At 47.9% G+C, this 27,211-nt stretch overlaps 1 protein-coding gene across 1 annotated transcript; it reads right to left on the reverse strand.

The window, feature by feature from the left end:
• Positions 1 to 1,094: 1,094 nt before the first annotated feature.
• On the reverse strand, positions 1,095 to 3,960 carry FJX1 (four-jointed box kinase 1). The gene has a single exon (XM_024558655.3). It carries the CDS (start codon positions 3,321 to 3,323, stop codon positions 2,010 to 2,012), a length of 1,314 nt encoding a protein of 437 aa, XP_024414423.3. The 5' UTR covers positions 3,324 to 3,960; the 3' UTR covers positions 1,095 to 2,009.
• Positions 3,961 to 27,211: the final 23,251 nt, after the last annotated feature.

Here is a 27,211-nt window from a genome sequence, read left to right on the forward strand (position 1 = left end):
GGCTTAGCAGAAGGCATTGAAAACGTAAGAATGGCATTAAATAGTAGTTAAATTACATGCGGTGTTGTAATACACAGTGAGAAGGGAACCCAGAGATTTAGTATCTTCAGGAGTCTATAAAACTCTACGTTTATAAATGCTAGTCAAATAAAAAAATAAACAAAAGTTGCTTTGAGTTAAAAGTCATTAAATCAGAAGAAGATAATAGGCAAGATCACTTGGCCCCAGATATCAAATAAAATGCCAAGATAAAACACCAATGGGTTGTCAGACAAAAGAATCACCTTTCCCCTCCCCCGTGGGTCAAAAGGAGTTTAAGATAATCCAAATGTATTTTCTAAATTTGCAGTACCGAAGAAGTGAGAGCCCGAATGTCAAACACAAAGTACTGCATGCTTTCACTGTCTCACAATGGCTGCTCTGAGGGGAGCACGCAATTAGTACCTGGAACCACCCCCCCCCCCCCCCCCCCCGACCCCAACAAAACAACACAGTACAGTCTCTTAACAGAACTGGATGACGACTCCAGATGTTGGATGCAATGGAATGTATGCCAGGAAAGAGAAGAATTAATGAATGACTTTCTCTACTTGTTTGCAATGAGTTCAGCTTATCATTTATTATTTGTACTCATTGCAATGCATGGTAATTACAATGCTGGAAATAATGTACAACATGTGACCGCTATAGGTAAGTTTAAAAAGGGGGCATTTGTCACTTTAGTCTGCACATCTGGTTCTATCATAGCTGCCACACGATTAATATAGGAATATATTACAGTGAAATCCCTTTATATCAAAGTTTTATTTTCCAAGAAATAGAATACTTTCCTTCCCTCTCCCTCTACCTTCTCCCACATTCTATGCTGAACTCTGAAATTTCCAGCACGAAGGTTCACTGTGGTGAGCAGAACAGGGAATCTGTTCTGGTCTTTGTTCACTTCTGTTAAGTTCCATAGTCACAAATGGGGTACATATGCATCCTTTGTTTTCAAAGCACACCCACAAGGGGGAAACCCCAAAGCTCATTCTAAAACCAAGCTCACTCTAAAACCAGGCATCAGATACCTCAAACAGTTAAAACCACAGGAATTGAATTGTAAATTTTAAACTCCCTTTTATTGAAATATAAGTTTGTTTAGTATATTTACACCACATTTTATGCACATATATACATACTAGGCAAATTTCATCAAATAAAAAAGTTTTTCTTATTACAAATTTAAAATAAAAACAAAGTAAAGTGCATGAAACTGATTTTTTTTTTCTTCAGCTGAACATCATCATTGTCAGAATTTTGGTCGACTGGGGGAAGGGAGAGAAATTCATTATGTGACTCAGTGCACACAGCCAGTCCCTCATATGCAGCCTTCAGGCCAAAAAGACAAGCGGTTAAGAACAAGTCAAATACACAGTCAGGGGCTGCAGGGCTCCCCAGGATCTGGAGGTCCTGATCTCTTTGTCCTATCCCGATCCGTTCCCCAGCTCTGTGCAGTGATCTCACCACCACCAGCTGGAACAAAGGGAGAAGACAGGAAGGGGGCTCCACCAGCCAATGTCACAGCCGCCTCCGGCCGCCAGAGTTACGTTTGGTAGGAAACTGCAGAATTAGCTCAAAGGCTCAGACATAAGTTTTCCTTTTTGGGAAAGGGGGAGGAGGGCAAAGAATGGGATGCATCTCCCACAGAGACGGCCACCGGGGGGCCAAACTCCGGCAGCCGGTTTCTTCTGATCCAAACTCCCCGCTGGCGCAGAAAATAATCTTTTTATAGACTGGGTGGAAGGGATGTTATACTTCTCACCTCGGTGAGTTCTCCCAGAACTTTAAAAGGAAACAGCATGAAACTGAAAGAAAGGGGCAGGTGGGTGAAATGGAAGTTTTTAGCCGCCTTCTCGCTCACGCCACTGGCTGGGCGTTGGCCGGCTGGTCCTAGGCGGCGGCAGAGGCGACAGCCTTTCACCATCACCCACTCCCCAGCCAGGGGTCTCTCTCTCTTCCTCAGAATAATGCTAAGTCCCAGGTCGGCGGCCGTACTTGGCCTTACAGTGCAAAATGTGCTTGGCGAGGAAGTCGAGGCGGCGCTGCAGTAGCTGAGCGTGGTGGTCGGCCAGCTCTGCCAGCTCCGGGAAGCGAGGCTCACGGCGCTGATAGAGGCGCAGCAGCCGGGCGGCCGCGTCCTGGCCGCGGTGCAGCTCCAGGACGCGCCGCGCTGTCCGCTCTCGGAACACGCACACCGACTGCAGCAGTGGCTCATTATACTTGTCCCACATGCCCGCTACCCGGTAGCCGTGCACCAAGCCCGCCTCGTTGTCCAGAAAGACCAGCGCCCCGCCGGGGCCGCGGTGCAGGTTGCTAGTGGCGCGCTGCATGACGCGCGGGTCCCACTGCAGGCTGAAGAGGTTGCTGACGAGCCGGTCGAAGTTGGCCGTCAGGTAATCAAACAGGATCAGGTCGGTCCATTGCACCAGGTCCACCAGCTCCGCCTGGCTGCGGTTGGCGAGCTCGTCCCCGGCGGCACGCAGGGGCCGCAGATGGCCGTCCTCCGAGCGCCAGGGCGCGGGCACCATCACGTCCGTGAGGTTGGGCAGCCAGCTCGTCAGGCTTACCACGCTCCCCTCCGTCCAGTGCGCCGCACGAAGCTCCTCCTGCACCTGCGCCCACTGCGCGCCCCGAGCCTCCACCCGGGCCAGTGCCAGCGGCGGCACGTGGCGTTGGAGGCCCAGCAGACGCGCCAGGTAGTAGGACAGGGCCTCGCCCTGGATCTGCTCGGGGTTGATGCCGTAGCGCACGCAGGCACGGGTGCCGTCGGCGAAGAGCGCCAGCCGGTTGGAGCTGCGTCCGCATCCCCCGCGCTCCAGGGCCACCACCCGGGCTCCGCGCACGGTCTCCAGCCACGCCGCCGCCTGGGCCTCCGAAAAGCCCCGGGGCACCTGCTCTTCCAGGCCCGGGCTCCAGAAGATGCCGCCGGGCACCACGGCGCGCTCCTCTGGCCGGGGCCGCCCGGCTGGCACGTGCCGCCGGCGCTCGTCCGGGGACTGCCGGGGTGGACCGTCTACGCTGGCTGCCAAGGTGAGCAGAGACCGGAAAGTTTTCAAGGAGCCGCCGCGGGCGTCCCGCGCCAGGAGCGGGGGCTGAGGAAAGCGAGGCGCGGGTTCTGGGCCGCTGCTCCCGGGCGGGCTCGGCGGGATGCCGTCTTCGGGCGGCCCGGGGAGGAGCAGCTCAGTCCGCGGCGGCAGGAGCCCGCCCCACAGCGCCAGCAGCGAGCCCAGCACCAGCAGCCAGAGACCCGCGGTGGTGGCGGCGCCCCGCATCCTCCTGCCCATGCTCCTCCGGCTGTGCTGGTGCTGCCGCCGCTTCAAGCCGAGCCCGGGTGCCCGGGTCCCGGCGGCGGCGCGGGACCGGCAGCTTGTTGGCTCCGGGGCGCCGGACACCTCAGCCCCATCGCGGCTGTGAGGCGGCGCAGGGCTCTGCCCGGCGCTGGGAACTCGCTCCGCCGCCGCTTCCCAGCTGCTTTTGTATTTCGCTGTGAGACCCTCCGGCGGGCTCGATTCACAGGCGCCCGGACCACGTGGGAGCGAGGGGGATTCCCCCCTCCCCTCCTCCGCTGCGTTCCCCGCCCCCCACTCCTCCGCCCCCTTCTCCTCCTCTTCCCCTTAAAGCGGCGATGGCTCCTTCGGAGCTGAAGAGTCGGCCCCACGCTCGGTCGGGGACTTAGGGGGCGATGAAGTCCGGCTGGCGGCGCCCACGCAGGGGGTCGGAGGGGGCGGTACTGAGCTGGGGTCCGGCGGCTGGGAGAGTCGCGTCCCCGACCCTCCCGGGGGTTGGAGTGGTCGCGGGGTCTCTTGGCCTGGGCGGCGTTTGGCCTCCTCTACTCTACAGACTCACCCTCGCGGTGCTCTGGGCGCTGCCAGGCGAGGATTAGGGCGGGTCCCTTTGCCTTCTTCGTTTTAGGCGGTGTGATTCACTCCGCCTTATGTAAACCCCTGGGAATTTCTCCGAGCCACCGAGGATGCGACTCCGCAGGGGAGAGGAATCGGTTTCCGACCGACACCCACTTTCCCGGAGCGTGCTCGCCACCCCTGGTTCCTGCGGCTTTCCCAAGGCGCCGACTGGGACTTAAACCTCGCTGTGCAAGTAGAGCACCTAGGTCAGCTCCAAGTCATTCGTTCGTCCATTCCACAAGAGTCTGCCCTCGGTTCTGGCCGCAGTAAAATCCACAGATCCAGGTCCCTGGGCTCAAGGAGCTCACCGTGCAGGGGACGTTCAAGTTGCTATGAGAGCCTTACAACCCAGGATCTGACCTAGTGCGGGGTGGGGGCCTGGGCGTGTGGGGGGAAGGGGTGTCAGGGAGGATTTCTCTGAAGAAATGATACAATTCTATAAGGAAACAAGCACAGAACAGGGATGCTGTTCGCTCAAGATCCCACAATTAGCAAGTGGAGAAACTAAAATTCAAACTCGGGTCTCCTGGCAACATGCCACTTGATTTTCCCTCCATGTTTTTATCAAGTTGTTAGTGTTCCTCTCTCTCTCTCTTTTACTAACTGTGATTTAGTCAATCACTTTATTACCGAAATGGGATTTTCAATTCAACGAGTAAAGAAAATCCATATATTGCATTTGACTTAATGGTATAATGGTTTAAGGGAAAAAATAAATAATTGGGGGAGGGGCAAAAACTAAGAAAACAAATAACAAAACAACAAATCACGTTCATTTTCAGGCACCTTTGGTTCAATCCGCCGGGAAAGCTCTTGGGTAAGAAGGGTGCTCCTCCTTCTCTCTCTGCACCAGAGTGTGTTCCTGACCCAAACCCGAAGTCCAGGGCCAGACACAGGATTGCTGGGGGCGGTGGGATCCACCTCCTGAAAGAAGGAGTTTTAAATGTCTCCTTACATGTGTTTCCTTCTCTCTTTTTATTCCCCATCAGCTGCACATGGGGTTTTGACTGTATTAGGTCATCAGCTGGCCCCGAGTATATTTTATTCACCACAGAATGAAGTTCTGGAGTTGTAGGGCAGACACCCTAATGTCTGTGGCTGAGCAGAGGCATCAGACCACACAGAGGGCCTCCCAGCTCCCACTCCGTATATATACCCTGAGTGTTTCCATATTGATCTTTCTTGCATCTGTTCTGCATCATACAGTGGCTATATCATTGCCTTTTTATAGATCTTATCTGATGATGAGATTACTATTGCTCCCATATGGACACATCGAAACATGTTAATTCATTGAGGGGTACTGTCTTCCTGCTCTGTGCAAGCTTCCTACCCAAACATTCCCTAGAGGGCAGGGACTATGTCCTATCACCGTTCTATTTCTCTTAACAGCTAACATGCTATACATACTAAACAGGGGTTCAATAAATTCCATTTAATTTTTTGTCTTTTTGTTGTAACTTCTGCTGAGAATTTTTTTTCCCCCTTTCCCCGAATGCATTACTTTCAGCTTTGGTAAACTGTAAGCAAGATCTCCACCTTGTGGGCATAAGTAGAATATCATCTAATTAGAGAAAAGTGTGTGTACATTTTTAATGGAATATTTCAGGGTTTAAGTTAAATTCTGAGAATATTATGTGGCTACCATGACCCACACCATGTCCCAGATGCTATGGGGAAATCCCAAGTAGTTGGGGTCTCTGTCTTTTTAGCTGTTAACGAAAACTATACATAACGGCGGGGATAGTTCACTGTAAACTCCATGAGGAGTCTGCCACTGCTTTATGGTTGCCTGACATAATGCGTGGCACTTAGTGGTGTTCATTAGCAATTTTCTGAATAAATCATTGGAATGTTAATGTTATGAAGCTCTGCAAGTAGCATATATGAAGTCTTTCTTTAAAACACTTTACTACGAAAGGATACAAAACATCAGTGAAGCCTCTGCTTAGTGTAGGAGGAAGCACATGATTTTTAGTCTGGGAAGGCTGGCCTCGAATCCGGATACCCCAGCTCGCGGAATCTTCCAATCACATGACTGGTACTGGTGAAGAAACTGAGGCTTACAGAAGTCCGCTAAGATCTTACACCCGAGAAGACAGGCTGACTTGATCATAGAGCCTCTGGCAGGACTGGATGCATGCAGTACCAGAACAGGAGGCACTAACAGAAACTGGAACAAGTTCATGGACGTGCAGAATCACAGAAAACCAAGGGAACAAATCAAAAGCAAAACGCAAAAGACAAACCCAACATGGAATGCTGTTTTAAAGTGGCGTTTGCTTATTTTAGACAGTGTTTTAACACGCTCCTCTTTTCGCCTGTAAGAGGAACACACTCCTCCTCTCCTTCACTTTTTGGCCTGAGGACACCCCACCACTCACCCATGGTCAAGCCACTGTGGCTTCCAGGGTAGCACAACTCATCACAGTGTGTGGCCTTGGTCTCATCTGCCCCTCTGTCAGTTGCTAGGGGATGAGGCAAGGTGCTGCTCGTCTGTCACTACATTGGTGCAGACTTTCATCTTGAAAACTTTCTTAATATAATTTGTCAGAGTTTCTCCCCGAGCCTTGACTTCCAATATCCTCAAAGTTTTTCACGGTCTTGTTTGAAGAACAATCTGGTTCGTATAACAGTGCCTCCTGGGGAAGGGCGAGGAGGTGGAGTTGAGGGCTGGGAGCAGGGCAGCAGGCTTGGAGTTGGAACATTTTCCAAGTCTGGCGTTTCTACTTTCTGTCTGTTTCCTTTCTTGCTAGTCATTTCTCTGCTCTGCGTGTCGGTTTCTGCACCTGAGAAATGAGGATAGAAAATCTTACCTCACACGGCTGCTGTGACGTTCTAGTGAGATATTAATAATCACCATGACAACATTAGCTGCAAACACATACTGAGCACTTACGATGGACTTGGCCTAGGGCTTTAACCCTCCTAACAGGTGTCGTTGTCCCCACTTTACAGATGGGAAGACTGAAGCTTAGCCAGTAACTGACCTGAAGTCAAATAAATGGTAGGGCTGAGATTCCAGAATGATGAGAACAAAACTCTAAACAAATTGTAAACTGATAGGAAAATGTCAGATGTAAAATTATGGCATTACATCAAAGTAGACTCAACTCAGATTAAATATTGATTTGAAATGTTCTCTGAGGTTGCTACTAGGTGAAATGGTTAAGCACACAAACTCTGTAGCCACATTGGCTTTAGAACAAACCAGGTGTGTGACCTTGAGCTGTCTGGGTCTCAGTGTAGTCATCTGTAACATGCAGTAAAAATAATATTATTGGTGGTATTACTAATATGAATTATAAGAATTATATAGCATCTCATAATTAACAGTAATAACTAGTAGTTACAAATCCCATAGCTTACTGTGGTGATTAAATTAGCCCCTATTAGGTGCTCGAATGGCTGTCAAAGGCTCACTATTCTCATTACTCCCTTTTCACCCTGTGTCGGTGTCTTTGCCCGGATGGGCTCTCCTCCTCTTCCTGTTGCTGTCCTCCAGGAAGCATTACTTGCGTCTCGAGAGACCTACTAAACTGGTGTTCCTGCCCAGGATACCCTCTTTATGCCCAGATGGGCATCTTCTCTGAAAACTTTGCTCCTGTCCTTCCCCATAGAGCTGGGCCTGCTATACCCTACCGAGGTTCCCAGGGCAGCTCTTCTTCAAAGCTAGATCCTCCAGCCAGCCAGCCAGCCTTGAGCAGCTGGCCTCCTTCCTCTCACTACTCTGCCTCCTTCAGTCCCAGCCTTTTCTGGGTCTTCTGAGTTATAAGTCCTTCCCAAAGATAGAGGCTCTAAACGCACCCTTCTAGACGCTTCTATGAAAAGGAAGAGACAGAAAGACAGTGTCAGAGAGAGGACTATAATATTCCTTGAAACTGGGTGTGACTCCTGCTTCATCACTAGCTGTGTGTGACCTTGTGTAGCTTTCTAACCTGGGTCAGGTTCATTATTCACGTCTCCCTCTTCTCCATTCTTTCTCCCTGCCAGGGCACATTGTTTTTGTGCTTGCAGATCATGGTCTTTTTCTTGATATTTCTCTATATGACCGTGATCTGGGTCTTCCAAGAATTGCTTAAATGATCTCATCCTCCCATACCTGGCTATCAGAGGCCAGTGTATACCTATTTGGTTCCAGGTAACTCCTCCTGGATACCTAGAAGGAGGTCAGGAAGTGTAAGAGTCTTTGCAATTCACCTGTCTGCCTGAACAAGTCCCATTTTTCAGAATACACTGTGTTGTGGAAAGAATGTCAAGGTTGACATGAACCCTTAATTTGTGAGGAGACTAATGTTTTTATGATTCTCTTTATTCCATGTAGCTCTCCTTTTGACCTGATATTGAAAAAGTTGCCTGTCAGAGACCAGAATGTAAAGGTTAGAGCATGGGTGAATTTAGTGAATTCTAGAGCAGTTGTGACACACACCTCAGTCACGGGTCATCACACCCCGGCTCTAGGGGGTGATGGTAAAAACTTTGGACTGGGCGTTTGGGGACATGGGTTTCTTTCTCTACTATAATTTAGTTCAACTGACATTTATTGCTCATGTGTTAAAGGCCAGAGAATTGGGCACTAAGTGACAGGGCATCAGACCTGCTCTTGTCTGAAAGGCCCGGTCAGGGAGTGTTGGCTGTCACCTCTTCACCTGCCACTTCCCCTTCTCCGTGGTAGGTGTCCATACCTCCCGCGCCCTCGCCCCTGTGCCTCATGCTGGAGAGGAGGCTGAACCCTGATGGGGCTAAACCAGTCCTGGGGCCTTCAGTCCCCTAGCCAGTGTTTGGTTTAGGCATGGTCATAAGCATGTGGCACCATTCTGGCCAGTGAGACCTGAAGGAGAGTCCGCAGGGAGGTGTTCTGGAAAATACGTGTGTGTTGTGACAAAAAAACGCAGACAACAATGTGGCATCTTTTCTCCGTGGTTCAGGTCCAGATTTGAGGCCTGGAATTGGGGCAATTATTGCACAAGCGCAAGAGGAGTTAAGTACACCCTCTGAGGGTGGCAGCGCAGAAAGATGGAAGGAACCTGGATCCTTGTGATGTCACCAAGCCCCCGAATCAATCAGCTCTGGAGCCACCCTTCCTCTGGACTTCCGCCATAGTTTAATCCACTCAGAGCTGGGGTGTCTGTTGTTTGCAGCCTCTAGATTCCTGATGATATACCTCTCCAATGGTTAGCTTACCAACCAGAGAGGGGGCCAAACGTGTAAGCATGTCTCCCATCACAACTGTGCTACTGGGGAGGCGGTGTGGTGAGGTCTTTTGCACCGTGTTCTGCAGCCAGGCTGAGTCGTGCACAGGCTGTGCTATCTTGGGAAAGTCCCTGAACCCCTCTGGGCCTGTTAACTCATCTGAAAAATGGAGATGCTAACTGCATCTGCCTCATGACGTTATTATGTGGATGAAATGTACACTAACCACTTAGGAAGTGCTCAGTAAATACTATCGATTAGAAATAGCAACTATGTGAGGGCACAGAGGAGGCGGCAACCAGTTCTGCCAGGGAAGTCCAGGAGGGCGTCACCGAGGCCACACATGTTAAGTCCTGAAGGGCAGATGGGGTTTGCAGGTCACGGTCTGGGGGAGGTGGACAATCGGGTGAGCAATGGGAGCGGCATGTGAGCTCAGCGGCCATGGGCCACCCTTCAGGTGCTCATGCTTGGGTGTGTTGGGTTAGCCTAGTCCTCTTTTCATTGAAACAAATCTCAGGCCCCCTGTCCTGATTGCGAAGCACCAGATCAGAGACTGTCCATGGCCCCTTCATCACTCACTCAGATTTCCACCCACCTTGAAGAAATTCACTCAACAAACGTTTGCCACTGGAGGAGGCTTTGTTGATTTCTTTGTTCATTACCAGCCAGAGCCTTCACTGTGCAATTAGAATGCTGCTCTTCCTCAGCTTCTGCAGGGCCACACATCTCATCAGACAGATAGATGCTGAAGCTTAATTAAGCTTGTAAAGCGTCCTGATTTCCTCACATGAAAGGTGGCCCGTAAGTATGTACCAGGTTTTATTTTGGTGCCAGGGGTTATTATAAATAGGACTAGTGCGATGTGGCTGAGCTCTGAGGGTGATAATGTGTCAAGACCAATCATGGCTGCCGAGAGCTTTGATATTATCATAATGGTTCCATCATAGGCGGTGGGTGTTAATGGAAGTGGCTGTGAAAAAAAAAAAAAAAGTACTGCAGTCAGTGAAGCCGGGACAGAGGTGGCAGCAAGTGACATATCGGCTGCTCCTGGGACCTCCATCATAATCATTAGTTATATTAGTCTCAAAGCCATTTTTTCCTGCCACCTCTTCTACACCAAACTCAAATTCAAATAAAAAATGGAAGCCTTAACTCCAAATGAAAATATATGCCTTTGCTGCTTTTTAAAATCCATTTACATTAAAATGATGGCCAGCAGGTAAGTAATTTGTAACTGGGGGCTCCTGCAGGGCAGACATGTCATCAGAATAGTGAGCAGGCTAAGTGGGACACTGGGGACATCCAGACACGGGAAAAGCCATCGCTGTTGGACTAACTAGGCTGGAAGAACACGCAAAGGCAAAGGTGCATGACTTACGGACATGCACCGGTGGGGCACAGTGATCGGAGAGATAGACAGCTTCGTATTTCAATGATGAGGTAGGTGAAAACCAGTAGAAGTTCTTCAGTAATGCAGGCCTTGTTAAGAACATGCTAGCTTCTTGGCCCAGGCTTCAATGCCTGAAGCCAGTGTTCCGCATTCTCTGGGCAGACAATCCATACATCTGATGATGATGGTGATGGTGATATTCACAGTGATGATGAAGACAATGGTGCAACTCTGTTGTTAGGACCTTTCCTACTCTTTTGATAGCCAGTTATTCTTGGCCCAAATTCCTAGTCCATTGTCTGGGAGGGTTCAGAGACTTGCCCTCTAATTCTGAGAGTCCCTGCTTTATTTCTCAAGTTTGTCTTTTGCTTCCACTTCCTTCTTCCATATTTGTGGCGTTGGCGCCAACATGCATTAACGTGGGTGTACAGTACGATGGCTGAACCACTCCCTGCCTCGCCAGATCCACTTGGACCAAAGATAGGAGTTCAGTGACTTTACCAAAGACTGCAGAGGAACAGGGTCTCCTGGGGTGGGAGGGCTGTACATCACTGTGCAAGGCCTTCCTCTGTCATCTAGTTGTCCCTTCCCTCCCTTCTCTCTTCACATCCCCTTTGTGGCCACACAGACAAAATTTCCCTCTTACTTCATGTAGCTCAGGGCTGCTCCCATGCAGGCCTCCTCAGGATCTCAGATGCTACCTGAGCTCAGCAGACTGTCAGGGGTTCTCTTGTGATCGGGTGGGGAAAGGAAATCTAGTGGACACAACATTTCCAGGGTCCTTCCTACATGCAAGGCAGTGTGCTGAGAGCTTTCCGTGAACTTCATCTTTGAGACTGCCCTGCTTCTGCCACAGGAGGTGTTGCCATCCCCACATTTCATTGATGGGAAAACTGGAGCATCATGAGAAGTAAGACTTGGCCCAGGAGACTTCTGCTAAGTGGCAGGAGAGGAATTCCAACTCTGGTCTGCCTGAAGACTGCGGTTATCCTGATTATAATACTATGTGGCCTCTGGGGCCGAGAAACATGCTGGGGAGTTAGCAAAGGGACCTCTTACTGGGAACTGTCTCTTCCTGGGTTCTGGCACATTACCTTACTCCAAGAATGTTTGGAACAGGTGCTTACTTACCTGTGCCCTCTTTGCTGCTGCGTGACTGAGCCCAGCTACTGAGAGATCTGTTGCAGCATGGTATGCTCCCTGTTATCTTAGCAGGAGTGATGACAGTGGTTGGAAAGAAGTGGGCTGATCTAATAGTCTTGGGGACGGCACTCTCCCTGACTCAGGACCAGAATGGCCTGAATAAGGACTGCAGTGCAAGAATGCCCACTGTAATGTCCCCTCTGGTCCCACAGATTGCCACAGGGAAGCAGGGAAGGTGCCTTTGTGGGGCAGGGTGTGTATGTTACTCACCATGCACTGAGGCTCACTCCTGAATATTTCTGGTTCCTTTCAGTGTCACCCGAGGAAATAAGGACAGAGGAAACCTCAGAGGTCATGTCTTGCCTGCCTGAGTTTAAAGAACGGCGGCATTTTTAGGGACAACATGGGCCCCAGGAATAGCAGGGCAAGGGCTGAGGAATAATAATGATGATGTATTTATATAGCTCCTTGCAGTTTGTCTCAGCACTTTCCCATGCCGTTCTGGCTGCATTTTCACAACCTGATAGGGATGGAGAGTGGGCAGGTGTTAGTGACTGTTTCTATCTGATAAAAGAGAAAGCTGAGTGTCAGAAGGTTGTGTGAGGAGCCTGAGGTGCGTAGCTAGTGCCTGGCATACCTGAACGCACTTTACCTGGCTTCCACATCCGGGCTCTTCCATGATATTCTTCTTTGCTCAGTTCTGTTCCCATCTGCAGACTCTCTCACTACCTCAAGTTTTCCACATGGTTACACATCCATGTTACAGGCATGTTATAATGTTTCCTAAAACTCCAATTGGAAGGGCAGAAAAAGGAATGAAGGGACCATTCCTAAAAAGCTGGAATTTTTAAAGCTTTCTTCCTATCTAATGGTGCTTTCTATTTCTCTTGTTAGCAGCCAGGACTAGTGGGAGGAGGGAAAGAAAAATCAGAAGCGTTAGGGAAAAACATTATTTTGATTTTTTTCTTTTTGCTTGCCTGTTTCTGTTGGTTAACAAACAGAAGATTCAATCAAAGGGAGTCAGAGAGAAAAAGCGGGAACAATCACTGATCATTGGATTTTCTAATGAAAAAAGTCATAAAACGACTCTCACATGGCAAAGAGGAAATGGTAAGAAACAAAGTGCTTTTTTCTCTACTCCCATGCATGATGCCCTTGCTTGCACAGCATAAAACCAAGCCAAGAGGCCAAGGCAAGATGCTTGACCTTGTCATCTTTCCCTGTTGAGAGGGCCGTTTAGATAGGGGCGATGACAGGTCAGCATGGCTGTTTAGGATCAGGGAGGGTAGGTGGACTCCATGGAAGTCTTCCTACCTTGGTTTTCTCATTTGGAAAATGGGATATTATTTTTGCCTCACAGGAATATTGTGAGAATTAAATGAGATACAGGATTAGATAAAATAGAGCAAGTGAAAAATTCCAATACAGGTTCTGGCTTATAGTAGGAACTCAATAAATATTTATAACCACATACTCAGCTGTATAGAAACATGTCTGGGAGGATGCATACTAAGCTGTCAGTAGCGTTATTCCTCAAGTAGGTCTCTGTGTGTGGGAGGCACTTTTTACCACACACATTTTTACTTTAGACATCAGAGAGCATTTGGGGGAAGGATGTTGTGTAAGAATTAATGGGTGTGTGTGTGTGTGTGTGTGTGTGTGTGTGTGTAGGCTCAAGTTAAAATAAGATCAGATATAGAATAATAAAGAACGTGACATTTTGGTAACCCTGCCATTGTGTGATTGTAAAATTTGTACTCACTGCACTTGAATCAGTGAAGACACCTTTGGCTAAGTCAAGAAGCAAAAATGGGATTTGATGGGATATTGGAATAGTTCTCAGCATCAGTGGAATAACTGAAAATTGGGTGTTGGAAAGCACCAGAACTAAGCATTCCCAGGTAGGTAAGCTCCTTCTCTCAGAGGTGCAGGCAGAGGATGTCTCAATTCCAGTCACCTTCCATTCAAGCTTTTACATTGCACAGAGAGGGAATCTGATTGGTCCCTTTTGGGACAGATGTTTCCACCCTTGGCACGTGCAGCTTTTGCCACGCGGCAGGGCAGATAGTATATAAGAAAAAAGCTCTGCGCTGAAGCCTCATTTTGTATGCACCCACCCCAGCACTTCACTGATTTTCCAAAAATTATCATCCTGCATTACTTTCACATAATAATGAGAAAACTCTAACAACTAATAAAATAAGTAGAGCTATGCTGTAAAATCTCCACAGAATGTATTTTGTGCATCTTTTCTAAGGAGCCAATGAAAACCCAAAGCAAGCAGCATGATTCGTCATTCCCGTGCCTAGTGATACATCACAGTGACACAGCTGCCCACGGTCTGAATAAATGTTGATTAGATGACAGACACCCCCACACGACAGTAACAATGCTTGTCTTTGGCTCCAATGGTTAGCAGGCCTAAAATCTCCATAAATTTGTTCAGTGCTGCCTCTCAGATTAGACAGGGAGTTTGAGACCTTTATTAGGGTAAAGAAAAGTAATGGTGCATTTCTGATTTTTCCATCAGTAGCTGTTATTTTATGGTGATTGAGAGGCAGGGAATTTGAGGCACATGGAAGGTATGTGTGTGCGTGTGTGTGTGTGACAGAGAGAGAGAGGGAGAGAGAGGAAGAGGGAGAGGGAGAGACATTTCATTGCCTTGGGGCAGTATGATTTTAGCCAGTCTGGTATGAGGCAAGCTCACACTCAGACTGCATTTTCTATGCTGACCATCTGTGGTTCCCAGGAAAGAGGAGCCCAGTCAGGGTCTGAGAGGTTGAGAAAAAAGTGAGAGGCAGGGAGCCCAGCCAGTCGGAGAGGGGCTGGGGGGGATGCTCTGTGTCCTAGCCACATGTCCTGGCAATGTCAACACCACTGAGGCTGCTTCCCCTCCTCTCAGCCATAAGCATCATTCCTGGTGTCGATACATCCTCTTCTCAAGCACCCACCTCTTCCTTGTGATTTTTTTTTTCTGGGGGTGAGGGTTGCTGGGGGAGATGGTCAGAAACTACTTATTTAAAAATAGGAGCCTCACCTTGAACAACCAAGGATAGACTAAGAACTGATACATTTCGCAAGACTTGCTATGTGCCAGGCAGCTCACATATCCTCAGCACCCTTTCAGATGGGTTTTCTCACTCTCGTGTACAAACTGGGGAACCAAAGGTCAGAGAGCTGAAGTATGTTGCTCAAGCTGGCACAGCGTGGAAATGGTAGAGCCAGTGTGCCCCAGGTCACCTGGTCCTAACGCCTTCTCCACACTGGGAAGCTGGCTCAGACCGACCCACGGCCTGGCAGCTCTGCCACCAATCCCTGGCTGCCCTGGGACCAGTCACAGAACACAGTCTCAAGTCTCAACTACAACAAATTGGGAATTATGATAGACTTTGCTTCCAGAGCCAGCTCTGTACTAACATAATTTGAAGCCAAGCCTTGGAGTTTGCTCTTTTGGGCATGACTGAGAAACCAAGACACCCTGAGCCACCAGGAGTTTATACCAGTTGTGAGAGCCCTTGGGGAAGCACTTTTCTAAGACACACAGGAAAAGCTTTATTCCTCTGCATTTTCCGACATGGGGTGTTCTAACCTCTATAAATTTGCTGGAACAGGACCATTCGACTGAGTAGTTTTATTGGAATTAAAAGTATTGTGAATTCTGTGCTGCCTCTGGCCATAACTGGAATAAATATGACATTTCAGGCAATATCACGCACCAATTAAATCAGTGGAGAATGAAACAATGGAAATATGATACCAAGTTGCGGGCTCCAGAACACTCTGCCAGCAGGGCAGTTGAATTTAAATTTCCAGTATTCTGAGTGAATGTAGATCTACGAATCATGTAGGGATTTTTTTTTAATGTGATTTCAGGAAAGTTCCTCTCTTGCAGGTTAATAATTTGGATAAAGCTATATTATGTTTTGTTGAAAAAAAAAGTATAAAATATGTGAGTCCAGGAGGATACTGTTCATAGCGATGACATTGGGGAAAGGAAATTTGAAAAGACTTTTTTCCTCTTTCTTAACTTTTTTTGTATATTCCTGGCATGCTTAAATTCATTATACTCAGCAGGTAGTTTTGAGCAGACTAGGATGATCAAGGGAACGCTTTAGAGTGAGTGATTCATGCTTCATGGCACCAGGTTATCCAAAGGCAGATTAGTTAGGTGACCCCTAAAAAGCTGCCCCAATGAGCCAGGAATTAAGATGGGAGGAGTCCGAGCTTGGCTGGTGGCAGTGGAGATGAAAAGGAGGGGAGAGGGACTTGAGTGTCGTTAAGACCTAGGAGCCCAGGGCAGAGGGGGATAAAGGGGAGAAAAAGTGAGATAACTGTAATAGCATAATCAATAAAATATACTTAAAAAAAGCCAGGAGCCAGGATATAATAGTTAATGTTATGTGTCATCTTGACTGAGCTAAAGGACGCCCAGATAGCTGGGAACACGTTCCTCCTGGTGTGTCTGTGAGGGGGTTTCTGGAGGAGATTAGCCTTTGGTGGTAGACTGAGAAAACAAGATCTCCTTCCCCACTGTGGGGGGCATCATCCAATCTGTTAAAGGCATGAATAGAACAGAAAGATGGAAGAAGAGTGAATTTGTTCTTTTTAGTGGAACTGAGACACCCATCTTCTCCTTCTTGATTCTTAGGCCTTTGACCCAGACAAGGGCTCACATCATTGGTCTCTTGGTCATCATGTCTTTGAACCTGGACTTACATCACTGACCTTCTGGGTTCTCAGGCCTTTGGATTCAGACTGAATTTCACCGCTGGCTTTCCTGGTTCTCCAGCCTGGGTCCACTCTAGAACAGCAGTTCCAAGGTTGTGGGTCACTGTGGAGGAGAATGATTATGAGGGTGGCTGAGAGAACAGGGCATGAACAACTGAGGTCTGGGGGTCCTAGACAAGGGGCCTCCAGGGCTTTGCTTGTCTCTGTGGGAGCTTGGCATGAGCAGGGAGCTGGTGAGTGATACCCCACAGCGGCATGGAACAGTATCGTCAGACAGCACGTGGGGGGCCACGGGCCCAGAGCAGCTCTGGGGACATTGAATGAGTTCATTTATGTTGACCACTTAGAGTGCATGGCGAAGGGGGCACACTTAACCTCTGTTATAGTAAGTGTTCATACTTTTCATTGTTTGAAGGAGTAAGAGTACAGCAGCAATGGAAACAGGAGTCCAAGTGATTCAGGGCTCCTTCCTCCTTGACAGTGACGGTTTGGTGAACCTCCTCTTAGGATTTTATGACCCTGGGGAAGAGAGGCCTCAAAAGTGTGACGACTGGGATTCCTTCCAATCTGCTGTGTGGCTGAGATCCTTGTGTCACACAAGCGTGGAGCAGTTCATATATACAGAACTGTGAAATTTCAGGCACACATACTTTACACACATGACCGCATTCGAGCCTCACAACACCCTACGAGGTAGTCAGTTTCTCACTCTCTGACAGAGGAGGAAAGCCCAGCTTGGAGGCGTTCATCCATGACCTAAGGTCCAGAGCCAGAACATGGTGGAGCTGGTCCTTGAACCCAGCACCCACACCCACCTACGTCCTAGTGCCTTCCTAATGGAGCCTATATTTGGCTAACTCTTCCACCCTCCGCCATGGAGCCAGTGCCGGAGGGATGCGCCCTCGCTGTCACCTGCAGGGGAGACGCCGTTTGTTCCCGGGGACCTAGTGCTTGTCATTGGAAATCTGCCAATGGGATTTTGGGAGAAGTTTTCTCACTTCCAAGGGAGAGCTATAGGGGTCGTTACCCTCTTCTTCCTCCAGACAGCATTGCGTCTGGGTGAGACGTCTGGGACCACTGCATAGCCACGGGCTGCCAATCCAAGGACCAAGGTGAGATGGCGGGGCCGAGACAGAGAGAATCTGCATTCTTAGTGGTGGGGTGAGTCACTAAATAGCCCATCCTCGGTGCCTCCAGCAGTAGACACTGCCAGGTGCCTTCCCAATGTCCATTCTCTTCTTCCCTAGTAACAGGAAATCTGTGATGATGGATGTACCAATGTACACGGATATAAAACCACATTTTCCAGACTCCATTGTGAATGCAGGCAGCTAATGAAATGTTACGTGGCCCTTTGCTCTGACCCTCTTGACCTTCCTTTGTCCTGGAATGTGGACATGATGGCTAGAGCTGTGGTAGCTGCTATTTCACCATGAGGCTATCTTGAGGATGGATGCCCCAGGCTACAGATGGCAGTGCAGAAAGTGTGGGCCTTTGCTGACCACAGCATTGCCATACGAGCTTTCACTGTGTATTCTAGGCTTTTGCGTGAGAGAAATATAAAACTCTATCTTATATAAGCCATTGTTATGTGTGTTTTCTGTTATATGCAGCTGAGTCTAGCCCCAACTGAGAAACCTCTATATTTCAGAATTTCCTATTGGGTGAGAAGCAATTTCCTTAATGTGTAAACTGTTTGGAATTGGGGTGGCTTTTATGTGCAATCAATAGCATCCTAATTGTTTCCTCTTCAAAACCCTTACTGTTAACAACTGCCCTGGGTAGTCAACTATTACAACAGAGGGCTGAGTTCTTCAATTCTTCATTATTCTTGGTGTGAGAGGCCCTAATGTTCTACATACCACGTTCTACATACCTCTCCTGCCTCTAAGCCCCACGTTTGGGCAATAAAAAACTTCCAGAAAGCCCAAACAAAAAGCAAGTGTTCTAGCTAGCTGTTACAGGGGTGGCGCAGTGCTGGTGGGGAAGGCAAGTGGTTTCCTTGGCACCAACCTAAAACTGGCATAGTGAGGACCCTACTCCCCACCTGAGCAGGGTCTGGCTTGCAATAGCCTCCTGGTCGCTCCTCCAGCTTCCACACTGCCCGCTCTCCCTCAGTCCCCCGGCCCCACCATACGGTCTGCCTCCCACACAATCCTTGGGGAGAAGAGCTTTTAATAACTGGCGAGGCAACTATTGACTCAGGTTTTGTTTGCTTGCCACTATGTTAGCATTTTATAAATGCAGAGTTCTTGGCTTAATAGGCCAGTCATTGTGTATTATCGAAATAGCAAATTAATTATTCAAAGCTGTGCTTGAGATATACCAGAGATTTCACCGAGGTGGCCTCTCCTGTTCCTGATTCGCTGTAAACATGGCATTTCTGGCCAGTGAGTATTTATTTAAAGTATAAAAGCGATCTCGTTAAATCCAAGTCTATTAAATCTAAATGAAAGTCAGGAATTCGTCCTGGAGGGTGGGGGAGGGTTTAGTTAGCCTGTGTTGAGAAAGTGCCAAACCACCAGTTCCTTGACTCCCATCTCACTCTGAGGATGAGGTCAGCTCGTAAGCGTGGCTGGATTAATCATTGCTGTTGTCCATGGACAAAGGCACCCACCTCCCTTAGCCCAAGTGGCGTTCCCTTGGATGTGCAAGTGTAATGTAATGATTGTAGTGACGGCCACCATTTACCAGTGCCTATGATGTGCCAACTGCTTTAGATCCATGATCTCCAAGTCTCAGGGCAGTCCCAGTCTACAGATGAGGAAACCAGGGCCTAGAGGGGTGAGGTAATCTGCCCAAGGTCACACATATGTTAGTCGGCAGAGCTGGGATTCATAGTCGGTTACTTGGGTTCTAATGCTCATCCTCTCTTGCTGCAGAGTCTGAGGCCTGGAACCTGCATTTTTGTGTCCCACCCAGGAGGGTTCTGTCCGTTGACTCTTGGTTCAGAGCCTGATTACCAGCGCTGTCTGTTTTACCTCCCACCCTGTCACCCCATAAAGAATCACCTTCTTTGCGTGGACATGTACACACTTCCCTTCTCCCACTCCTGCAGCGCCTCACTGAGACTAATGCGAGAGGAGGCCACCCCATCCTACCTTTGTGCATCCCTCCCTTTTCCATCCCTGTGTACAGGACTGCTGGGTTTGTCGCCCAACTCAAATGAGAAGGAACAATATTCCCAAGGAAAATATTCCCATAGAAAAACAATTTCCAATGTAGCTGAGCCATTGTTCTGGATTTTCCATTGGTGTGACCCCTGCCTTGCTTTGTGAGCCCACCCGCCCTCATTCACCGTGGGCCTTTGGTTTACAGCAGAGACCAAGCAGCCCCTCAGTGGAGGGAGCATTAAGACAGGGACAGCCCACTGCCTGGGGATGTCAATGTAGCTCACAACGTAGAATGCCAGATGCCTAGTTTGATCCATGGCATGGTGTTGCTGAGCACACAGGCCACATGGTTCGAACCAAGGACCTAAGAGAGCACATTCTGTTCGGCTTCTACTGAAGGGAGCTAAGTCATTCGTTTCATGCATTCATTCACCTAACCCATACTGTTGTTTGCCCCCCATGTGTGTGGCACTGACGTAAAGTACAAGGGCTTTGGCTTGACGTGAGATGTCTAGAATCCCAAGGGCAGGGCACAGGAAGGACCACTAACTGGAGAGAGTTAGGATATCTGGCTTTGAGTTAGGGTGGCCAGTTCTCCTGGTGTACCCGAGACTTTCCGGGGTTTTTGACCTGGAAGTCCTGCATCCTGGAAAACCTCTCGGCAGCAATGGGACAGGTGGTTGCCTGTCAGAGAGCGGTTCTGCAATCTACTTGTTACTCAGTCAGTACATACTTCCTGGGGGTCGATTACGTGCCAGGCAGGTTTCCAAAGCTGTGGGAATAGTGATAAACAAAGCCAAGTCCCTGTGCTCCAGGGGCCCCCTTCCAGTAGAAGTCCACAACACAAGTAAAGGGAAATAAGAGAACTTAAGGTGTGGCTATGTGCCATTGAGAAGATAAAGCAGGTACTGTGATGTAGATTGAGTGCCTGGTGGGAGGGGCTGTCTTAGCTGGGAAGGGCAGGGAAGGCCTCAATGGCAGCTGACAATGAACAGAAGCCTCAATAAGGAGAAGGAGGCAGTCATGGAAAGATCGTAGTGGGAAGCTTTCTGAACACTAGGATCATCAAGGGCAGAGGCCCTGAGATGAGAATGAGTCACCATGTTTGAGGTCAGAAGGAGGGTTAGTGTGGATGGGTAGAGGGTAGGAAGGAGAGGGAAGGAGGAGGAGGTTGGAGGAGCAGGCAGGGACCAGGTGATGGAGGGCCTTGGGCTCTGCATTAGGTGTGTGTCCTGAGGGAAATAACTTTCAGATGAGGAGTCAGAGGTTCAGAGAGGTCCGGTGCAGCTGGAAAACATACTTCATAGGGCTGAGGTGAGGACTCTTAGCTTCCCCCACAAATCTGCTCCGTATGTTGAATTTTCTATCCCAGGAGGAATGTCACCATTCAGCGTTGTCAGGGCTCAGGACTTCAGTGTCATCTGAGCCACTCAGCCTCTCATCTGCCTCCTTCTCTCCATCTTCCTGGCCTCTGCCCTGCTACAGTGTCCCATCATCCCTTACTTGCACCAGTTTCCTGGCTGATCTTCTTGCCTTTAGTTTCTTCCCATATTGATATGCACTGCTGAAACTCGTTCTGAAACATAAATCATGGCGTGTCCTTGCTGAAGCCAATAAACAGTACTTAGCACATTTTTCTCAAGTTGGATTTCCCAGAAGCAGATTCTGGGTTGGAGATTTGTGTACAGGAAGTTTATTGGGGAGTGCTCTTGGTTTTGATATGGTGAGTTATATGACCTGGTTTTCTAGTGTTGAATTAACCTAGGTTCCTGGGACAAAACCCTCTTGGTTATGATGTATTATGTATTTTTTGTATAGTGCTGAATTCAATTTGCTCATATTTTGTTAAGGATTTTTGCATCTATGTTCATGGCTTTTATCTTTTGTAATATGTTTACCTGGTTGAGTATGAGTATAACTCTGGCCTCCTAAAATAATGAGAGATTGGATTAAGGGGTGGGAATAGTAGGACAAGAGACTGCTGTTTTTCATTGCAAGATTCTTAGCATTCTCTGATTTATAATTATTTTGCTCTAGTCAATTTTTTAAATACTAAAAAAAATTAAACTTATTATTTTCCCTGACTTACATTATTTTATTTTACTTACTATGGAGTGGATGTAGAGGAAGTACTTGGGTGGTTGGAGGTGGGCTGGGTAACATGAAATGTAGGGTTAGGTAGGCCTGGACTTGGGGCGAGGTGATTATCTCCATTTATAGAGTACGTTCTGTGTCGTCGGGAATTGTGCTGGGCACTTTGTTTACTTGATTTAATCTTGACAAGAGCCTGTATCAGTGAACTGTTTCTACATAACAAGCCAGCTCACAATTTAGTGGTTTCAAACAACTAGTTATTCTGCAATAAACACAGTGATGCAGCACTCTCCCTTGCAAGAAGCCAGAGAAGGGGATGGACAGATTAAAAAATTCAGAAGTTTCCTGCCTGCTTGGTCATTATGTTCTTGTAATTGAATACCAAAAGGATGATTAAAAATTTGACAGTTTGTACCAGGAAGGGGCATGGGCTCATCTCATTCACTGAATGGTACAAAACTGGAAGGATCCTCTCTGCAAATGTGATGAGCATTCTGCAGTTTGGGCGGGACAGCTATTCTTTGGTTTTGCGTGGGGTCACTCACGAAGACTGCAGTCATCTACCCATGGGGCTCAGCTAGCGTAGAATGGTCCAAGATGGTGGTCACAACATATCTGGTGATGAGCTGAGGTGTCCTGGTTCTCCTCCAAGTGGCCTTCCCAGCAAGGTGTCTCAGGTTTCTTAGATGGTGGTGGCAGTACTCCAAGAGGGCAAACCCCACTGTGCAAACACTTAACAGCCTCTGTTGGTGCCCCATTTGCTGATGTCCTGTCAGTCAAAGCAAACCACCCGGTGAAGTGTAGCGTCAACAGGGGAGGGGGATACATAAGGGCACGGATCCCGGGAGGTCATTGGCAGCATGCAGTGTAACAATCCATCACGGGATGCTCTGAAGCAAGTATCTGTTTTTATCCTTGTTGTATAGATGGAGAAACCAAATGAAATATCTTGCCCAAGGTCCTCATTCATGTCTGGTGAGGGTAGGGTGTAGCTGGGTCTCACACTCCCTTCTCTGTCTCCAAAGCCCACACCTTAACCAGTGTAGTATCTCTGGCACCCTGTCTTGGCAGTGACTTCTTTTGCATAGTCCATTGTTGAATTATCCTGATTTACATGTTGACTCACCTATTCTCAGGTGTGCTGCTGGTCTCTTGTGTGTCTGCCCTCAGCTGTCCGCCCTGAACACACACAAGTGTGCACACACACTCAAAAGAGCAGTGTTAGCATGACTGACCCCTGTTTTCCCTTTGCATATATCCCCCTAAAGTTACTACATGGCCCTTCTCATTCTCGCTTCCTTCATTTATAGGGCCTTGGGCGAATGAACGCCCCTCACCTTTGTATGTTGTACCATTCAACAAATGAGATGAGTCCATGCACCTACCTGGCACAATTTGTCCTCTTTTTAATCACCTTTGAGCATGCAGTTACAAGAATAAAATGGCCACGCAGGCAGAAAAGTTCTGCGTTCTTTAATCCACCCATCTCTTTCTCTGGCTTCTGGCAAGGGAACCTGCTGTGTTACTTCTCTCCTTCCTTTCAATAGACTGATGGAAACGGGTGACATGGGGTGCTGTCCCTGTCATCGCCATCAGAAATCTTGTAGCATCTGACAGACCAAAACAGATTGCCTTTTACTCGGTGAGGCCTGTCTTGTTTACAGGGTCCAGCCTGAAGGCCCAGAGCACCCTGTCAATGTAGTTATAGGTGACATGATTGAGAGGGAAGCTGGGTTGTTTGTCAACTTGGCCTTCACAGGGCTATTAGAGTGAAGCAAAATACTAAAATGTATTTTGTTTTCAATAAGGTTCCATTTCTGTCATATACGTGATCAGCTCCAAAACATGTCATAAAAATATGGCTTGTTATTAACCCTACTTTTAGGGTACTTTAAAACGGTTAGGAGAGGTGCAAGCAGGGACTGTGTGTTAATCGTTACAGAGGAGTATGATGCTGCCTTTTCTGAGATCATTATTTGTGGTCGATGGGAAGACTTCTTAATCCCTGGAACCTGTGAACATGTTATGTCCATGGAAAAGGGAAATTAAGGTTGCAGGTGCAATTAAGGTTGCTAATCAGATGGTTTTAAAATAGGGAGACTAACCTGGGTCATCCAGGTGGGTTCAATGTAATCTAAAGGGTTATTCAGTGTGGAAGAGGGAGGTCAGTCATTGAGAAAGATTCAGTTGGCCATCGCTTGCTTTGAAGATGGAAGGGGTCAGAAGCTGAAGAATGTTGGAAGTCTCTAAAAGCTGGAGAAGAAAAATTCTTTCCTGGAGCCTCCAGAAAAAATGCAGCCCTGCTGACACCTTGGTTTTAGCCCAGTGACACCCATTTTGGACCTCTGACCTTTAGAAGTGAAAGCTAATCAATTTGTGTCATTCTAAGACAGCAAGGTTTTGTTAATTTATGATAGCAGCAATAAAAAACAAATACACTACTTTTGGTTAGCTCCTTGAATAATGGTCAATATTTAAAGAATACCCTCACACGTATGGAGGAGTTTGGCATGTATCATAGGAGCAGAATTTATAACTCTTGGTAGGGATGTTACTCTACTCTCCAATTATCAGAGAAAACCATTGTAGAGTCACATTACCCTTATACCATCAGTGAAGCTGAAGAGCAATGTCTGAGCATTCTCTGCTCATGTGTAAGTTGTTGTTTTTTTTTCCCTCCAGATTTTGTGGGCTGGCAGGACTCAGTTGAGATTGTTTATCTCTGTACTATGTGGTGTTAGTTGGGATCACTCATGTGCTTGTGGTCTCTTGGCATGTTGATATGGTGTTGGCTGATCCTGGATGATGTCATTCACAGGTCTAGCGGTTGGATGAGATTTTAGTGGGGGTACTTTGATCTTCATCCACACGGCCTTTCCACTGGCATAGCTAGCTTGGGTTCCTCCCTTGGCAGCTGGGTTCCAGGGGAGTGCAGAAGTCTCTTGAGGTCTTGGCTCAGAAATTGCGTGATGTCATTCTGCTACCTTTGATTGGCCAAAGCAAGTCCCAAGTGTGGCTGAGATTTAATAGAGAATAGAGACACAAATAGACTTCATGTCTTAATGGGAACAGGGCAAAGGGGCGTGTATGCAGAGATGGGAGGAATTTGCAGATGTGTTTTTCAACCTTTCATACTCTCTGTGGCTCCTTCTCTTGGGCTGGATGGCCTGAAGCTTGTACACATTCTTCTGTCAGCTGTTGCCTCTTCTATGCAGTGAGCCCAGGAGGGCAAGCTCTGCCCTTGAGGGGCGTGGCCTTCAGCTCTCCAGCTATGGGGACGGTGGCTAAGTAAAATGCAGAGAGGGGTCAGTCCCCATGCACCAGTCTGGTTAGCCAGCGCTACAACTATTATTAGGACATCCATCTGACTCCTCTGTATATTACTCAATTGCTTCAAAACTTGGAGGGAGGAAGGCATGATGAATTGGTACTTCAAAACCTTAGCAATAACTACTTGAAGGAGACAGAGAAAGTGCCAATGACAAGCAGGGGAGAGTACAGTAGGGACAAAACCAGGGCATGTTCTAAAGGAGAAGGTACAGATGCTACTAGCATGAATGGTAGATGCACAACGGAAAAGGCGTGCACCATCCTTGTGGACCAGCTGTAAAATATTACAACTAGGATGTTGAAAAAGCACTGACAAAATTCTGGAAAGCATTTTGCCAGTTTTGCATTTACATTCCGGTAAAGTCCTTTTTGCCCAGGAGTTGATATTTGGACAGGTCTCCCGAGACAGCAATGGAGTATAATATAAACTGGCATTGAAACATCTCAGTTCTCTCGAGTTCGTCTGTTTTCTTAGACAACCCAAAGGAGTGTATACTGAACAGACACAGACACACACACATTTTCACTGCTGTTGATGCTACTGATAATGGGACACAAGAAACGAAGGGTCTCTCAGGGCGGGTGAGCCTTTTTGAATTGGTACGTAATCCAGAAATAGTTCTCTTTCCTCAAAGGTGACAGTGACGAGAGTTACACAGAAGCTTTCTGCAGGCTGGAGAGAAGGCAGTGGTGTGTGTCCACTGGCAGCTTTGTGATTAGAGCAGGCACAAGAGGAAGAAGGTAGTGGAATTGAACACACACTTTGATTAAAGATTGGCCTGGGGTGGGTTTTTTGTTGTTGTTGTTTTGCTTTTTGTTTTGTTTTTTTAACTCCTGGACTTATAGATCACTCCCTTTGAAACCTTGGAAAGGTAATTTCACCTTTCTCCACCTCCATGTCTTCTGTAAAATGGGGCTTGTGATACTTGATTCACACGGCTGTTGGAAAGATTAAATAAGATTAAAATACGCATTTAAAGCATATACTACTCTGCCTAGCACACTGTAAGTGCACAATAGTGACGGCCACATGAAAACCAAATTTGCAGAATCGGTGGGAGAGAGTTGTGCCTCAAGCCCTTGGCCTGGATCTGTGCAGTGACTGGTAAGAACAGAAGACAGTATTTGAGGTGGTAGAGATGTGGTTGAAGAAAGTACTAGGTTTTAAGAAAAAAATGCACTCTTAGTAACTGAGACTTTACTAAAAATGCATTCTAAGTAACTACTAAGTAACCAGTTACTTCATAACTTAATAACTTAGTAAGGGGCAGTATCAGAACGAACAACCCTTTCAGAGAATTGTCTAAGAACTAACGGGATTGGTCTGAAAAACCGTGGACCAGTGCAACAGGGCCAAGGGGATGGAGGCTGATGGAGAATAAGAAGGCAACAGAATGAGCAGAGCTGAAGATCACCTGGACGCTGAGCTCTCCAGGGTGATTCTGAGCTGTGCAGAGAAACAAGTTGGGTTCCCACGGGCTACCCTACAGTCTTCCTTCTCATTGACTTGGAAAGAACAGTTCCTCTTCTGCACACCTCAGCTCGAACAGCTCTTGGAATGTTCTTGAGGAACAGGTAGGTAAGCTGACACACAGGAGCTAGGGCACACTCTCCCAGTGGAGCCCCTCAAGCGGTTTCCCAATAGCTGGGAAAGGCCCTGTTCTGCCTGTACCCTGGATTCCTGGTGCCTCTCCCAGGTCTCCCCTGTACAACCTGCTGTCATAGCAGGAGGAGGGAGAGATTCACGCCATCCTTCTAAAAACCAGCCTTCATGTTTCTGGCTGCCTTGTTATCATAAAGATGGCTCCTTATAAACAGCCAGCTACATGCCAGAAGTAACGATGTCCTTGGGGCTGTCCCTGACTCTCCCAACAGGAGGAAGGAGCACTGCTCCTTCCAAGGCATGGAGGCAAGAAAGACTTCTCTCCTGATTCTCTGTCATAGCTGTTGTGGGGCCAGACTTTACATACTACAGCTCAGGTGAGCAAAACCAGAAGAGAACTGTCTTTTATTTTAATAACCGATCTCCTTCTACTCTGAAGCTCCCATAGGAGTAGAGGGAAAAATACAAACAAAAGCAGATGTGCCCATGGAAGAGATCTCAATCTCTCTCAATTCAAAAGAGGCCCCCTTGGGTCAATATTCTGATGTTCTGTTTCCTATCATGTCTGTTTTTTTCTCTTTTCGGGAAGTTATTCTCTATTCTTTTTCAAGGTGGCATCGGAGGTGGAGGGCGGGAGAACCTCAGGTCTCCTCATGGGAGAGGGGAGGAGGGGAGG

This window comes from Desmodus rotundus, chromosome 5 (assembly GCF_022682495.2).
Source record: "Desmodus rotundus isolate HL8 chromosome 5, HLdesRot8A.1, whole genome shotgun sequence".
NCBI classification, from domain to species: domain Eukaryota; kingdom Metazoa; phylum Chordata; class Mammalia; order Chiroptera; family Phyllostomidae; genus Desmodus; species Desmodus rotundus.